Genomic DNA, 15,763 nt, shown 5'->3' on the forward strand with positions numbered 1-15,763 from the left:
GGCGGGTGACGTGTGTGCTTCTTGTCCATATGGCCTATATGTCCGCAATGCGCGTGTGCTTCTCTCTTTCCAAAGCTGTTTTGGCTGAAGATTGTATTACATAGCTCCGCTGATTAGTTAGTTTCAGCTGTCAACTACACATAATAACGACGTCGATCAGGCCTGAGGCTAGCCAAATTGCTTAAGACTTCACAATGCTCAAGTAGTTTCGTGAAACCTCCAAAACTCTTATTAATACCGGCAACTGTTTTTTTACTCCACGTCTGATGCTGGGTAAAGCACGAACGAGATGCCTCATGCGCGGGCCGGCCTGACCTGGCCAACACGATTCGGCAGGCCGAGCACGCTGGCTATTGATTAAGAACTACCTACATGATGATGGATAGTCAGGGACAGGGTTTTGGACTTGGAACGGGTATAGCAAGCTGCCCATCATCCTCCGCAAGCTGCGAAAGTTTTCATTGACCCGGTGCGTGGGATTGGCGCAAGGGCATGGGTGTCGACTGTGTACGTGTAATTCAATTCCTCTAACCTAGCAATTTAGGTATTAGTATCAAGGCCCGACATCTTTTGCAGAACGCATGGCCCCAACCCCTAGGGAAAAGGTCACATCTGAGCTTCGAAACCTTCAACTGAAGCTCACCTGCTGCTTTTTATAGTCGTTGCCCCATTAACCTACGACCCTCCCGGAGTCTCACTTACGTATTCACACTTCCGGTAGGTAAACTTTTATAACTTCCCAGATTGTGAGACATACATGCGGGCCAAGCCTACCAATGCGACAAACCGAATAGTTCTTTTTCTCAAGTCCACATTTCCGCAGAAGGGTCGCAGTCCGTGATCGCTCTCCGCACTCTGCGCGTCCCGAGAGTCGAGACTAAGTATAGTATATATCAAAATACTCCAATTGCTCTGGTGACTCAGACATCTTCCAGGCGGAAATCACGATGCAGCCCTCGCATCGCTTATCTCTACACATTCGTGACTCTCCTTTTCCTCCTGTCCGCAGGGGAGTTTTCCTCCATCCCCGCCGGTGTGCTACGGGGGGTTAGCTAGCTGATGACTAGTTGGATCAACGTCGTCGTCGTTATCCAAGACCGGGATCCCTCCCCCCACCGGCGATCATTCGGTCAGTCACACGCTCGCTCACCCGTCCACACCCTGCCTACCCTGTCTTGTTAGTGGATTTGTTATCTACAGTATTCTCTGTCGAAAAAATGTTAGGATAGACGGAGATAGATGGGCAAGCACCCAAGCATTTCTGCTGTTTCCAGGATAGCTATATGGTACTGGGAGAAGATGTCCAGGTATGCCATTGAATCCCATGATATGCTATGATATCCCCCGCTTTCCTGGGATGCCTGATGGAGGGTATCTGCACGCGAGATGCATGCCCCCCGTGATGACGATGATACTTACTTATCAGCGCTTCCTCTTCTCGGCGCACACCCAAGATCGCCTACCCTTGTTACACCGTCGACACACACATACACAATCAAGCACGCGCACATCTCTATTGCTACATGGGTATGGTGAGGGAGGGGCAAGAGGAGGACGCACAAGCCTACCTACACCCGCTCCGCACCACACACGCCCCGTGCACACGAAGCAGCGTGGTAAGACATCATAGTGGGTTCCAAACAACAACTGCCATCCGGGGTATTAGTGTTAGGGTATCATCTGTCAGTGTATCGATTGATGGCCCGGTTGATACAGTACTCCTCCGTCCGGGGAAAGAGCTGTATAACTCCCCTAGTAGCACCAGCGCGAGCGAACCATGTCACCTCGTTCTCGCTTGGACTTTCCCGCGGACGTTTACCTATCGCAAATGACCTCTCACACCATCTTGCGCGAGTTGCCAAACGGGCAACGCCATGCCTTTCCCGTGTTTATTTGCTGCCGTAGCTGATAGCGAAGGGTTCGCCAAAAGGGAGATAGACATCCCACCCAGCACCCAATGAGGTCACGACATTGACCGCCATTCCATCGTCCCATTCCTCTCTCTCTCCTCGACATGGCAGCCCGGCAATTCCACGGGGTTCCTGATCGGGATATCATACACGATCGATCATGGCTGTTGTTCATGTACTTTGCTTACACATCAGCGATCAGACTTTTGGTATACTGTGCGATCCACGCCGATGAAACGTCTTGTTTTCCTTCATTTCACCCCTCTGCAGTCACCCTATAGAGTTCGGTCACCGACTTTTTGGCATCCCGCGGTAGAAATGAACCTTTTTCCCCCGTGCCATGTTGGACAAACATGTCTTCTATGCTCCTCGGTACTGTAAATTAAGCGTCCCGAGACGGTCCGCAGTTTCCGAAACTGCTTGTTCTCGTTTCGATCTGGGTAAAATACTTACACGTCCTCTCGCCGTTGGTCGTGGCCCTTGCGCATGCACTCGCTGCAAGGAAACCGCTGCTCTGTCCGTGCCGGCCGGGTTGGTCATTTGCGTCGTTGTCGCCTTGAGCAGAAGCGCCATCCATGCTTTTTGACGTCCCGGCGCGTCTTATGACGAGTATTCCATCACAATGGCATTCGGGACATGCGGGAACAAAGCGGCAGGCGCTGCGCATAAACGAAGCAAGCTCAGCCACTACGCCGCCTCGCTGTGCTATGTATGGCAAACCAAGACTCGTGGTATTGTATAGTATTGGGCCATCTTTCTGAAGGATATCTTTTGGACAACACCGTAGTGTTGTAGCATAGTAATCAGCTCTCGCAGTGTATTCCATGCTTCTCCAGTGGCCATTCAACCTAATTCAGGCTGCTGTTCCTTCACAGCCCACTGATTATTCCACTATTCCAGTGATTATTTCGCGTTATCCCAGTGCCTCGGGGGATCATTTCGACGTTTGTTCGAGGAACTACCTTATCCCCTCGTGGGACACCCTGTTTATCCCGAGGAGATTAATGCTGACGCCGAGAGCTGGTAGTTAAACAGAGTGCCTCCAAGCTGATCACGGCGAGTTCTCTCTCTACGAGCAATCCGGCAATGCCCTATCCGTGTTTCAAATGATAAAGTGTGGTTCTAGGACATGCCTGGCTCTGGCTTGATGGCCTAAGAGGACTTTCTCACCATGGCATAGGGAAACAGTGGGAGTACACGAGCTCGAGGCTGAGTTTCCGGATCTAAGGCGAGACTCCTGCAAGAGCATCGCCGGTCTTCACTGCCTGTATTCTTCTTCTTCTTCGAACGTATGGTTGCAGACTTTTCGGGTATATGTGTTATCTTGATGCGTGTGTAAGAAATATCGCTGTCTGCTGCTGTAAATGTCCATTCAGCCTCTTGTACTTCAGTCTCGTGGGATCCATGGGTCGTTGCCGACGTGACAGTAGGTAAAGATTGCCTTGAAGATTTGTATGCTATTCTATGTATATTATGAGAAGGCAGTTTCTCCACAGGCTAGCAAGCAATACAGAAGCGTAGGTTGCGCTTTGGCATTGGGGGATTGCTGTTGTCAGTTGGTGAGCATCGCCCACTGCATGATGGCAAACCACGCCATCTCAGCCCGCCGTCGTCGTATACCTTCTCTTGTCAATTGTTGTCTCTCTGCCTGCCATCTTGTCCTTCCATCCATCAACAAGGTGGTCACTACTATATTGGTGTCAGATTTCGTATCTGATCTGCATATTAACTGCCGGGTCTGACGATCATGGTAAGCAAGTCTTGATTGTATAGTCGACTGCTCTTTGAATGATTTACTGCCCGGGTGTCCTGTCTAGCGATAATGGAAGACCGAGACGTGAGTCTAGTTTGAGCTGTCCATCGCATCAAGAAGATACGGTCATGAGATGACTATCGGCTCCGTTATATAAGAAAGGAATCTCGATCGTCGTAGGAACAAGATCGAGTAACCCATTATATACGATTAGACGCTAGAATCGCAATCAACCTTCATACCTAACTCCGTCACTCAAGTTGGCGTTGGATTAGCCTATTCTATATGGGCATTTGCTCTGTTGACCCTGTTCATGAAGGGTACATATATGTTCTCAACCTATCTGCTCACACTGAGCCACTGTGCTTTCTTTTCAACATGAACTTGTTCAGGGGCTGGCTCAGCAGTGCTACGTACTCGGTGTCTTTCTGTACGGCAACGCTAGATGGTAGATCCACGCTCTCGGACTCCCAGGAAGACAGAATCGGATTTTATGGGCATTGAAGTAAGTAGAACATTCAAGACGGTAAAACACCCGGTGGTAAATTGATAGGGGTATCGTCTCCATAGCCTATGCATTAGTTCTTCTCCGGTACGGCCTGAAAACTTACAATACGAAGCCGAATGCAATGTGATCGTCGCTAAGGGGACATCGCCGAGCCAGCCAACCTCCCTCGGGCTTATTGAGTCGCCGCGGTGCTTTCCCCGTAAGAAAACCTCCCCGTGCAATAATAAGCCTGACACTACCTCTGGCGTATGTTTTCGATGTCTTGCCGCTCGACAGTCATAGAACAAGGTCTTGAGTGGCTCCCACAGAGTTACAATCTTGGATTTCTTACATTCATTTCCACTCCTTCCTCGTCTGGTAAGTTCTTGAAGCACATTATTCTCAAAACACCACCCATTATCGTCAACTTTTGTGCCTTCCTTCCCTTCCCACATAACCAACCATTGCTATCGAACCCATCGCCGAGCCTCGTCGACGACTAACACCTAGTCGATTTGGTTGTTCAACCCTGACTTTCGCCAAAGCAGTCACTGTACAAGTGCCACTCTTATCTTGACCCTATCCTCCACATTGTCGGCTGTGATTTATTCCATCTTCTTCCGGAACTTACCACGCCTCTATCCAGAACACAACACTCTTCATATGCTCACTTCTCCAGTTGTATTCAACACATCCGTCTCTCGTAAAGCCCCACGTTTAACCCGGCCTACATAAGTGTCTCTCGCTTCCACTTCTCTTGCTCCAAGTTCTCTTGCCTCCACCACAATTACTCCCAGTTCTCTTGCTCCCACCCATAACTAACTGCTTCGACCCAACCCAGTCTATTTGCTCTTACGCTCTTTCAATCCTTCACTCTACCTTTAAGTCAGTAGACTCAACTCAAGGTAAGCATTTGTTCTTCTCGCTACAGACATTCAACACCAGAAAATATCTTTACCCCGTCATCCTGTGATGGTTTGACCCTTTGCTAAACTCTGCCACCTACCCCTTCACTGGTACACAGCATACATATTTCTCTTCACCTCCAGTCCTACTCAACGCTTCGACCCTCAGATCGAACAGCCTTTGCCCTTGATTTTCTCATCCATCGCGGTTAGCCCTTCGCTCTTTGCATCACCAGCCTTACCAGTCTCGATTCCCACAGCACTAAGCCGAAGCTCAGTCGTTCAGGTAAGAAGACATTGTTATTCCTTTTTTCCATATCACCAACTCTCGAAGGCATTTTGCCAAGGTACAGTATGTGTCGCCCCTTGACACTTCCCATACAAATCCACCCCGTACACCTTCTTTTCCAGTCCAAATCCTCTCCGTCCAACCTATGATCCTACAAGTCACCTGCTGGCTACCCCAGAACCCTGCTGTTACCATTGAGTTCCTGTTGAATAAACGGCGGGGCAGCTACCGAATAATCGCTGAGTATCTACCGAATAATCGTTGGGTACCTACCGATTAATCGTGGGGCACCGACCGGATCAATCGTGAAGCTCTTGCCGGATAAGCCGTGGGGCTCTTGCCGGAAAGGCCCGGAGCTCCTGCCGAATTTTCCGGAGCTCCTTCCGGTGTTCTCTCTCGGAGGCCCCGCCGATCCGACCGAGACTCTTACACACATCCCTGCCCACCTGCCCCGAGCCAACATCCTCACAACAACTCAACCCTACCCTCACGATTTATTTGATCGTGCCTCTGAAACCTCAACATCGTACCTGGAGACATCATCTTTTCACATCACAACTTACTTCTTTGTCTGCATAGACATTCAACGCTTGAATTCACAGCAACACTGAAACTAACAATAATATTTGATAGTTTCTTGCTCACAACAGTCGTCTGCCTCACAGGTAAGTTAAATAAACACCTTGGACCCTGGTAACGCCTCCAAGATTCACCTTTCTTCCTACCTTTCCTCTCCGCCAGACCAAGTTTGTTCTTTCACTTCCCCTCTACCACAGGCAACTCACGAATCCTCTCCCCTTCACAACTTCCGGTACACATCTCTCTCTGTTTCACCAACTTGGGTCTCTCTCGTTGACGATCTGCCTTCTTAAATCACAAATTCCCATCTCTCAATCTTCAACCATCACCTACCCTTTCACCATTACCAACTCGGTCTACATTCTCATTAACAGTGCCAAGGTGAATTTCCCTTCACCTCGACCTTGGCCCTTTACTCTTCAACCCCCGACATTCAACCCTCGCTCTTCATTCTTCACGATCAATGCTCACAGTCTGATTAGACTTATCCCTACTCTCACACAATATTTCAGTAACCGCTACAATGGATAACGGATACTGCATTTACCTCGAGCAACTGGCGACCGCTCGCCTGGTCATCACCGGAGACGGCTCCTACAATGTCGTTTCTGGTGATCGTAGGGACGAACACCTCCCCACCAGTGAGCAGGCCGCTCGTGACTTCTTCTTGGAGTCTCTCTGGGCTCAGGGCGAGCACATCAAGAACCATACTTGGACCACTTGGCTTGGCGGACCCGATTTCGGCCTCACGGCCCGTCCTGACCCGTCAAACCAGATGTACTACTGCCGACTGTGGCCGGTCGAGGAGTCTCTGATCGAGCGCGGCTTGGCGGTCCGACCTCAGCCGGAGGACTTGGAGCGTGAAGTCCGAAAGTTCAACATCTCGTTGAACCCGAACATCAACATGCCACGCACCATGGCTTGGAAGATTGACGACGACCGCAAGGAGCCAACTCCCGAAGAGGAGGTCGCCCTGCGCCTTGCTCACTTCCCGAACGTCCCCGGCCTTGTAACCAAGGTAAGTTATCGCCTTCTTTCTTGTTCTTCCCTTGTCATAGCGCTCACGTCTTACTAACCCCTTTCGCAGGCTCCCATGGTACTCAGCGGCAACAGCTTCAAGATGGCCACCAACACCGAGCACTGCACGTTCGAGAAGGTGATGGCTGTCGCAGAGCTCCGAGAGAAGATCCTGGAGCATCATCTTGGCCAGTGGCAGTCATTGAGCAATCTGGCCAGAACCAGCCAGACGATGTTCAAATACATCGAGTCTATCTTCGTAAGTAATTGCCGGCATTGACACTAGAGTATACATGGCTAACATATCAAAGGCCCACTGGGATCTGACCAACCAGTGGTTTGGCGGCTGTGACCTGACCCTGGACGTATACGAAGCCCGGAAGTACCGAGGAGCCTGGTCCAAGGATCAGAAGACGCAGGCCAAGCGCATCCTCCAGGCCACGCATACGGAGGATAAGCAGAAGAAGCTGCAGAAGGAGAGACTGCTGAACTCGACCAAGTATGTGTCGGTCCACCCATCCAGGGAGCGTCACCGCCAGGACTTTGGCAAGAAGACCCTGTCTGGTGAGAAGGTCGGCAACACCGAGTGGTACGATCATAGCGATTCGTACCCGGACCCCATGAACGAGGACCCGGTGTTTAAGGGCGAGAGCCATATCAGCCTCCGTGAGTTGCCTATTTCGAGAAGTTATCAGTTGTATCGGACTAACAAGTTGTGTGTAGTACGGAGTGTTTACCGACATGGGACGAAGATCCAGTACCTTCATCTTCACAGAGTCCCCTACCTGAACGTGAGCGCAGTGAAGGCGCTCGTCCCGTCAATGCCCAACCTCCGTGTCTTGGGGATCTACAGCTGTGATCTTCTGAACTTCTCACATACGAAGGAGCTCATGAACATCGTCATTGATACCAACAAGATGAACTCAGCACGTCCCCCTATCGACTTCGACTACTATCCCCGATTCCACAGAGGGCCAGTTGAGAACCGAGTTGGCTCGTACGGTGTCTTCTGGAACGACGTGGGTGGCATCAAGACCCCCTTGGCCGTGGCCGCCGGTCTTTTGAGCATCATGCGGGTTGCCAAGGATGGAAACATCAACCTTGCCTCCTCTCGCGATAAGGCATTCCATAAGTGGCTGAACGACTTTCCCTGGGAGTTCTGTACCCTCCCCAGCATCTTGGCCAGCATCGCCCGGATTCTGTATTTTGAGGGTCAGTATGATCGTATGCTCAAAGCGGCATACAGGGAGCGATATGGCAACAATTGGAAGGCTCTCGTCAGCAGCCAGGAGGTGGACAAGGCCTTTTTGGAGAAGACCTTGCACATGGATCTGTACATTGCGGTCCTTGGAAAGCCTCAGAAGCAGGAGAAGATGGACAAGATGGACATGTTCACTTGTGCCACTTGCGAAGAGAAGCTCCTGGCTGGCTTCTTCAAGGAGGACCAGGCACAGCGGGCACCTGACAATCGAAAGTGCCACGGCTGCGACCTCCAGTCCGTCTTGCAAGCACCCACGCACAACTTCGGAACCCTTCGACGCACGATTGCCGCCGTGCCCTGGTACTGCCGCAACCGAACCACCGTCGACAACCTGCGGGACCTCTTCCGCAAGGGCTCGGCCCACGCCAGAATCTGGCAGCCGAGGGTTATGCAGGTCTGCGAGGCCTTGCGCGACGACGAGCCCCAGAGAGTCAAGGCCAAGCTGCTTGAGTGGGAGGAGCACCGGGACGACTTGATCGAGGAGAAGAGCACGTTCACCCGGCAGTACCAGCACCGTGCCCAGGATAAGGCGATGGGCACTGCCCAGGATAGCATCAACGAGTGCAAGACTGTCCTCGGTGAGCAGGTGCTGCCCGCCACGAAGACCGCGGAGGCCAACAACTGGGACGAGATGCGCCGTCTGTACTGCGTGCGCCTCGCTCTGGAGTCAGGTCGACTGGGTAACCTTGGCCCTCACATGGGTCTGGGCTGGGAGAAGTGGATGTGAATGAAGCCATTCACTATGTACGACATCATATTGCAAACTGATTTCCTAGCGTCAATTTCCTCAGATACCCCAAGATGGCGAGGATTTTACTCAGGGGCGGATGAGGCTTTATTTCCGGGTCATTTCACTTAGCTACAGATAGAAAAGGTCTCCCACGAGGGATAGACAGCAAAAACATGGCTTTGTATTATAGAGCAAAAACTTCTCTGAATGCGGAATAAACGTGAACGTCCAAGTAGTCAGCTATTCCATTGCCCGCCAGCTATTCCACCCCAGTCGGTTATCCTACTCCGAAGCAGCTATCCTATTGCTGACTATCTCGTCTCTGATCATTATACTCGTGCCCATGCCGTAATCAATGCCCTGAAATAAACATCGTTGAGTTTACTCTACAAGTGCCTTAGATATGATGATGGCTTCAGCGATGGAGCTTTGCAGGGTCAAGTGCTTCAATTTTAGACTCGCTACAATACGCCCTAGTGATCAGGGAATGACCTAATGCGTCAAGATTACTCCTTGCTAATTCGTAGCATCAATCTACTAAGCCGTGAAGAAAGAGAAGCACAGGTTGGGCGGCAGCCTGGGCAAGATATATGTTAAGACAAGAGGGGTATCTTCGCAAGTCGACTAGAACTCTACAGAATATGGTATGGTACAGCCCAGGAAGGCGAGCCCAATCATCCCCAAGGCCTTTCGTCCGTTCAACTAGTCCTCCTCGACACTTCAGTAGCAGAGACGACATTCCTCATATTACCGAAGGTGAGCGTGTCGTTGATCCTGGCGGCGCCCGAGAAGAGCATCACCAACCTGTCGATACCGCAACCCCAACCGCCCGTGGGCGGGAGGCCGTGCTCCAGGGCCTGAATGTAGCTCTCGTCGACGACGGCCTGCCCCTCCTCTCCGAGCTGATCGCCATCCCGGGACGCGACTTGAAGCTCGAACTTGCGCCTCTGCTCGGCGGGATCGTTTTCCTCTTCGTAGAAGTTGGCGATCTCACGGCCGTGGATGAACAGCTCGGCTCGGGCGGAGACGAGCTGGCCTGTTTGGGGACAGGTGAAGGATTTGGCCAGCGGCGACATGCAGGCAGGGTGGTTGATGATGAAGATGGGCATCTTATGTGAGTGTTTCTCCAGATACGCGCCAGCGAGGTTATCGAGGAGCCTGTTCAACGTGATCTTGGGAGGCACAACATAGTCTGTCTGTGTGCTGATCATGTGAGATACTTGGCTCAAGGCGTCGGGCGAAGACAGATCTGGGAACTTCACGCCCAGCGCCTCTTCTAATGCTGGCAAGAACTCGAGTGCCTTGAAGTGGCGTTGTTTAACCATCGGAACATCTGCATCACCCGCTTCGCCCGCATCATCCGCATCACCCGCAACGTCCGAACCCTCCTCTGCTGACGCCTCGAGGTGCTTCAAGGCAGACTGATTGGCGGGGCCATATTTGTTTCTGCGGAAGTACTGCAACTTAGGTGGTTGGAGTTTTGTATACTTCTTTTCTTTAAGTCTGTGGGTGAACTTGGCCAACTCCGAGATGAGGCGGGTGGTGAAGACCATCAAGTCATCAAGGGTCATGTAGGTAGAATAGAACTCGCACATGGTAAATTCGGCATTGTGAGTCCCGTCCAGCCCCTCGTTGCGGAAGGCAGTCCCAATCTCGAATATCCTGTCGAAGCCACCCACGACCAAGCGCTTCAGCCACAGTTCCGGAGCAATCCGCATGGCCAATTGCTTGCTCGGGAACTCGGTGGCGGACGTGAGAAAGGGTCGAGCACTGGCACCGCCAGCATAGTCGGCCAGGATAGGGGTCTGTACTTCCAGGAAGCCCTTCTCGACGAAGAAGCTCCTTAGCCACCAGATCATCTCGGATCGAAACCGAAGGAGCTGCTGGCTGCGGGGGTTGACCAGAAGATCAAGGTGCCGGTTCAGGGCCATGGTTTCTTCATTGACGAGCTTGATCGGGATGGGCGCCAAACTCGGGCTCAGCAGCGAAGGTAGCCGATTAGCCTTCAACGTCAACTCCCCAGCCGGAGTCATCGTGGCTGTTCCGATGACCGAAACACTGTCACCTCGCAGCAGTGCACGCAGCGCCTCCTTGTACTGCTCTACGGGCACTTCAGGGATATTCCCGAAGGCGAACATGACTTGGACGGTTTGGAACTCATGTTCTATGGTAATAAAAACTAATTTGGAGCTCATTCTCCTGACGGACAAGATCCGGCCATACAGGAGCACCTCTTCGTCATCCTTAAGGCGGCCGTTCGCGTACCATTCTCGAAAGCGATGCACAGTCAGCTTTGAGGGACCTTTTACATGGTCAAGACGGGGGTATTGAAGCGCATTCAAATCCCTCAGCTTTTGAATCCGTGTGTCAGTCGCCCTGGATCGCGCGGCTGACGTTTGGGCTTCGGCCTCAGCAGCAGGGTCCTTTTTGTCCTTTGGCAATTGGATTGAGTATGGTCTACTAGATGGCACCAGCCTGAAAGGCGCCCGAGAGGCATGATGACGGGGGCACTTGGTGGAGAGAATTGTATAGAAGCGACGGTATCCAGCTGTGTTAGTGACCGGCACCTGAGAAGTGTAAGGCCGGAGAATCTGAGAGAACGACATGGCCTATATCTGAGCAACCAGCAAAGTTAGAACGGAGCACAGCTAATGGTTTGCAAGTTGAGAGGAGGAAAAATGGGAATCAGATAAGCTGGCAAAATGTGATCAACCACCACCGAAGTGGTGTCAGTCGCAACGGTTCTAATGTTAAAGCAGGATCATCATGTAAAAGAAAAATTGTCGTGCACACAACGTGTTGAACTTACATTTTACGCCAGGCCTCCTAGGCTTTCTCGATATGGTTATAGCATATCAATTGCTTGAGTATATCCTTGAGCCTGTCAATTGGCGTGGATGTGGGTGAAGCTTTTATGGTTGTCGGCAGGGACTTTTTCCCTTTTTTTCTGCCATGACGTCCGACCCGGCCCAATGTTATCCCAGCATTGACTGGATCCCGCCGCCTGTTTTCCCCACCGCCTGCCTCTCTCGAGCTGCCATGCCGCATCATTTTGTACTATCAGTCCAATTTGATCGTAGCTGGGAGCTTGGAGCTACAGCAGGCATTTGCGTGTAAAAAGATCATCATTCTCGATAATCACCAAAAATTGCTCTCCAGGCCTACCAACAAACTCGAATTCGTTTCCGTGCAACCACCCGCAAATCATATACAACATGTCGTTCCTTGGTTTCGGCCGTCCCCAGCCCTCGTCGGCGGAGAAGATTGCCGCTGTGGAGGCAGAGATGAAGCTGATGTCCGATATGCTGAACCGGTACGAATTGCCCCCCTCCCCCCAATTGTCGCAAGCTTGCGCACTGCTTGTGTATGATCATCCGCTTATACCTACCTCTTGTAACAGTCTCAACCGTGCCTGCGCGAAGAAGTGCACCCCCAACGACTACCGCGAAGGTGATCTCAACAAGGGCGAGAGCGTATGCCTCGACCGGTGCGCCGCCAAGTTCTTCGACGTCCACTTGAAGGTGTCAGAACAGATGCAAAACGAAGCTCAAGCGCGCGGAGGCGCCGCCGGTGGTGGCGGCTTCGGACTTGGAGCTTAAACGTGGGATTCAAGAGGGGACCGGAAGGAATAATGACGGCTCTCGGGGAGGCCTGGGAGGTCCCAGATGCAAATTGCATCTAGACCTGGAAACGAACTGTATGATATGGGGTGTCGGGTAACCTATTCGACACACTGCCGCTGGCCCACAAACAGTGGCCATGTATGTATCTATGACTATAGAAACTCGGGCCGGCCATGGGAGATTCAAGGTGATGTACACTATTGCGATCTTAGGCCAGGATCGGCCCGGGTAATTGGATGATTCCTCTCATCATAGCACTTGTGCGAGTACGCTTCGTTGCTAGCAAGCCACCAAATCATGGTGACTAGTTATGCAATATGCTTTGCAGTCTTCGAAGTCCCCAGCCTGCGTTGCCTCGTTCCCCATGGCTCTGGATCAACATTTATCATACTCGGTGACTATTCAGAAATCCTCATTGCAGTATTCTGCAAGAAGAGCATGGTGCTTAGAATCATCTTCCATTAAGATCTCGGTGTTTGGTTCATACGTTGTACACAAACTTCAGGTCTTGGGAGGTAAGATGTATTACCGTCGACCACGATTAGCATGTGTGGCTTACATCTTGATATACATACTCATATATACGCAAGCGCCACTCACTGAACCCCCCTAGTGTTGGCGCAAAGTGGCGGCTGAATGGTTGTGAGAGATCCAGGGTGACTTGAATTTTAGTAGAGCGTGACCGCCTTTAGATGCCTTAGAAAACCAAGACCGCAAAATGATTATCCATATATATGTGTGTGTGTATATGTAGGGCTCTGAAAAGGTCGCGCTTTCTTCTTCGGAACAATGCATATGGTGGCAGCCTGTCCAGCTAGGGATCTAGTGACATGCGGTGTTTGGTCAGCCCGAGCTGACGGGTCGGTAAAGGCCAATGTCCGGCATGATACTATGATGCCATCGCCAACCGGGGGCAGGGGTCATCCAGGTCAATGGTGCTATAAACACCCTCGTGTTATCCAGTGAGGCTCTTTTACCTGAAGCAAACTGTCCAACTCAGCCGCAATCCTCGACTGCAAATATAGGACTTCTTGGTAGTTATATCAGAAACACGGCGGATATTCCGGGGGTCACTGGGCACTCAAAGCAAAGTGTGCCAAGGTAAGCGATGCCTGCCTCGACAACCGTAAGCCCCGAACAAGCCATTGGCAAGGCAGGCCAGCCACTTCGTATCGGTAAATCGAAAGATAAGGACATGCAGCGTTGGTGGCCGGCCAGACCTGTGAAAAGGCAAATTACAGCAATACACACAGGGCTATGCCACCAGGCGAGAGCGAGTAATGAGATGCATGCCCGTAGAATAAGCATGTAAGATAAGGTTGGTAGAGAGATGTGTATATCTTGGGTAGTGCTACACGTGGGGTTGGTTCGGCAACTTCCTAAGTCCGTAGGTATGCTTGATATGTGCCCACCAGTTCTGGTACTACCTACGTCGAATTGCCTTTGCATATTACCATAGACCATGGCATCATATCTTGAAAATATAAGAAATTGCATCAAATAGAACTAATATGTTTTATACTTGCTCTTGTGGATGTTAAAGCCACAATACTCAACTACCATGGTCAGACCTTAGTGCTTGGTGCTCTAGGTTATGGCCGTTAATCGGAGGGCCTTGTACAGAATACGCTTCTACAGAACCACGTTCAAACAGGCTGCCCACCTCTGCCCCCCATCCCATGTCAAGAAGCAAGCACCACTGGATTACAAACAAGGCCGGACCTGACTCTAGCCAGTGAAGGTGCTCTGACAAACCCCCACAACGACAAGCCACTAGTAATCCTCCAGGCAATCCCGCAGGAACCGGCGCGCTGGTCTCTGTACGTTTAATCGTTGAGGCCCCACGCTGGACGCCTTTGCTCGACTCTCCCCCCGTCACCTATCCTTCTCCCCGACCTTTGGCACTCTCCCGCTCATATTCCTAACTCTACTTGGAAATCACAGGTGGTGAATCTTGGTCCATCCCGAATCTTCATTTCTACCTCGATCACTCTTATTCAATTGTTAGCGGGCGCTACGGATGTTTCCTAGAATATAAACTTAGAACATTGAATCTCCAGGGTCTCTTGCTCGCTCTCACCATTTTATTATTCAAATTGGCGTGACGTACTATTTTGCCCCGCTCCCCAACCAAGCGGGTACCTGCACAAACCCTTTCAGTTCGCCATTGCCAATATCGACTCCGAGCTCTTGGAGCTTTCTCGGAATTTCGTTTTTATTCGGCCAAACCCCCCATTGAGCGCAACACACCGCAGACTGTCCAATCTTGGGCGCATCGCTGCCCCTCCCTCGCTCCTACTCCTAAGGCCGACCGACCGCGACTTATCTCCCGCCCACCCAGCCGCAGTCGCATACGATGCGCCTCCGCAAGGCCGCCCGTGTCATCCTCGTCGGCGCTCCGGGTGTAGGAAAGGGCACACAGTCCGAGCGCCTGCTCGCGCGGTTTCCCCAGCTGTGCGCCATCTCGTCAGGGGATCTCCTGCGCAACAATGTCAAGGAACGGACTCCGCTCGGCATCAAGGTCGAGAACACCATGAAGACCGGTGGGCTCGTGTCCGACAGTCTAATCCTGCGGCTCATCACCAACGAGCTGGGCCAACGAGGCTGGCTGTCCGGCGGCCGATCGAATGTGATGACCCTTAATTCGTCGTCTGCCTGCGGCATCGCCGAGGCCTACGAGGACTCCGACCCCTTCATCTCGACCCTCGATGCGAATCCCCATGCCGCCGCGACGCTGTCTGCTCACGCGTCCGAGGACCCTACGGCTTCGTTCCTCCTTGACGGCTTTCCACGCACGGCCACGCAGGCCCAGAAGTTAGATGACATTGTGCCTATCAACTGGGTGGTTTCCATCAAGACACCATTTGACGTTATCCTGCAGCGTATCGCCAGTCGGTGGGTCCACGAGCCTTCTGGTCGAGTCTACAACACGGCTTTTCACGCGCCCAAGGTGCCCGGTATCGATGATGTCACGGGCGAGCGTCTCGTGCAAAGGTCTGACGACAAAGAAGAGGTTTACCGCTCCCGCTTCCAGAAGTTCCAAGAGACGAACGAGCCCTTACTCGAGCATTACGCCAAGAAGGGCGTGCTCTGGGAGGTCGAGGGCATGAGCAGCGATGAGATCAGCCCTAAACTTTTCCGGGAGTTCGAAAGACGCTTTATCTAAAAGACTGCAGCGTGTCTTCAAGAATGCTTTATTCAACAATTGT

General features: G+C 51.8%; 4 protein-coding genes across 4 annotated transcripts; 3 read left to right on the top strand and 1 right to left on the bottom strand.

Moving 5' to 3' along the window:
- Window positions 1-6,446: 6,446 nt before the first annotated feature.
- Window positions 6,447-8,928, top strand: PG985_012379 (uncharacterized protein; the record flags this gene model as incomplete). Its single annotated transcript, XM_066832145.1, has 4 exons — window positions 6,447-6,941; window positions 7,011-7,199; window positions 7,252-7,606; window positions 7,664-8,928. 4 exons carry the CDS (start codon window positions 6,447-6,449, stop codon window positions 8,926-8,928), a joined length of 2,304 nt encoding a protein of 767 aa, XP_066680195.1.
- Window positions 8,929-9,629: 701 nt separating this feature from the next.
- PG985_012380 (lysyl-tRNA synthetase) lies at window positions 9,630-11,537 on the bottom strand (the record flags this gene model as incomplete). Its single annotated transcript, XM_066832146.1, has 1 exon — window positions 9,630-11,537. One exon carries the CDS (start codon window positions 11,535-11,537, stop codon window positions 9,630-9,632), a length of 1,908 nt encoding a protein of 635 aa, XP_066680196.1.
- Window positions 11,538-12,146: 609 nt separating this feature from the next.
- Window positions 12,147-12,530, top strand: PG985_012381 (protein transporter tim10; the record flags this gene model as incomplete). The annotated part of the gene is made up of 2 exons (XM_066832147.1): window positions 12,147-12,244; window positions 12,332-12,530. The coding sequence occupies 2 exons, from the start codon at window positions 12,147-12,149 to the stop codon at window positions 12,528-12,530; spliced, it is 297 nt and encodes a 98-aa protein (XP_066680197.1).
- A 2,380-nt stretch (window positions 12,531-14,910) lies between these two features.
- PG985_012382 (adenylate kinase) lies at window positions 14,911-15,720 on the top strand (the record flags this gene model as incomplete). Its single annotated transcript, XM_066832148.1, has 1 exon — window positions 14,911-15,720. One exon carries the CDS (start codon window positions 14,911-14,913, stop codon window positions 15,718-15,720), a length of 810 nt encoding a protein of 269 aa, XP_066680198.1.
- Window positions 15,721-15,763: the final 43 nt, after the last annotated feature.

The sequence above is a fragment of the Apiospora marii genome (assembly GCF_038362585.1).
Source record: "Apiospora marii strain CBS 49790 chromosome Unknown utg000009l_segment0_segment0, whole genome shotgun sequence".
Lineage (NCBI taxonomy): Eukaryota > Fungi > Ascomycota > Sordariomycetes > Amphisphaeriales > Apiosporaceae > Apiospora > Apiospora marii.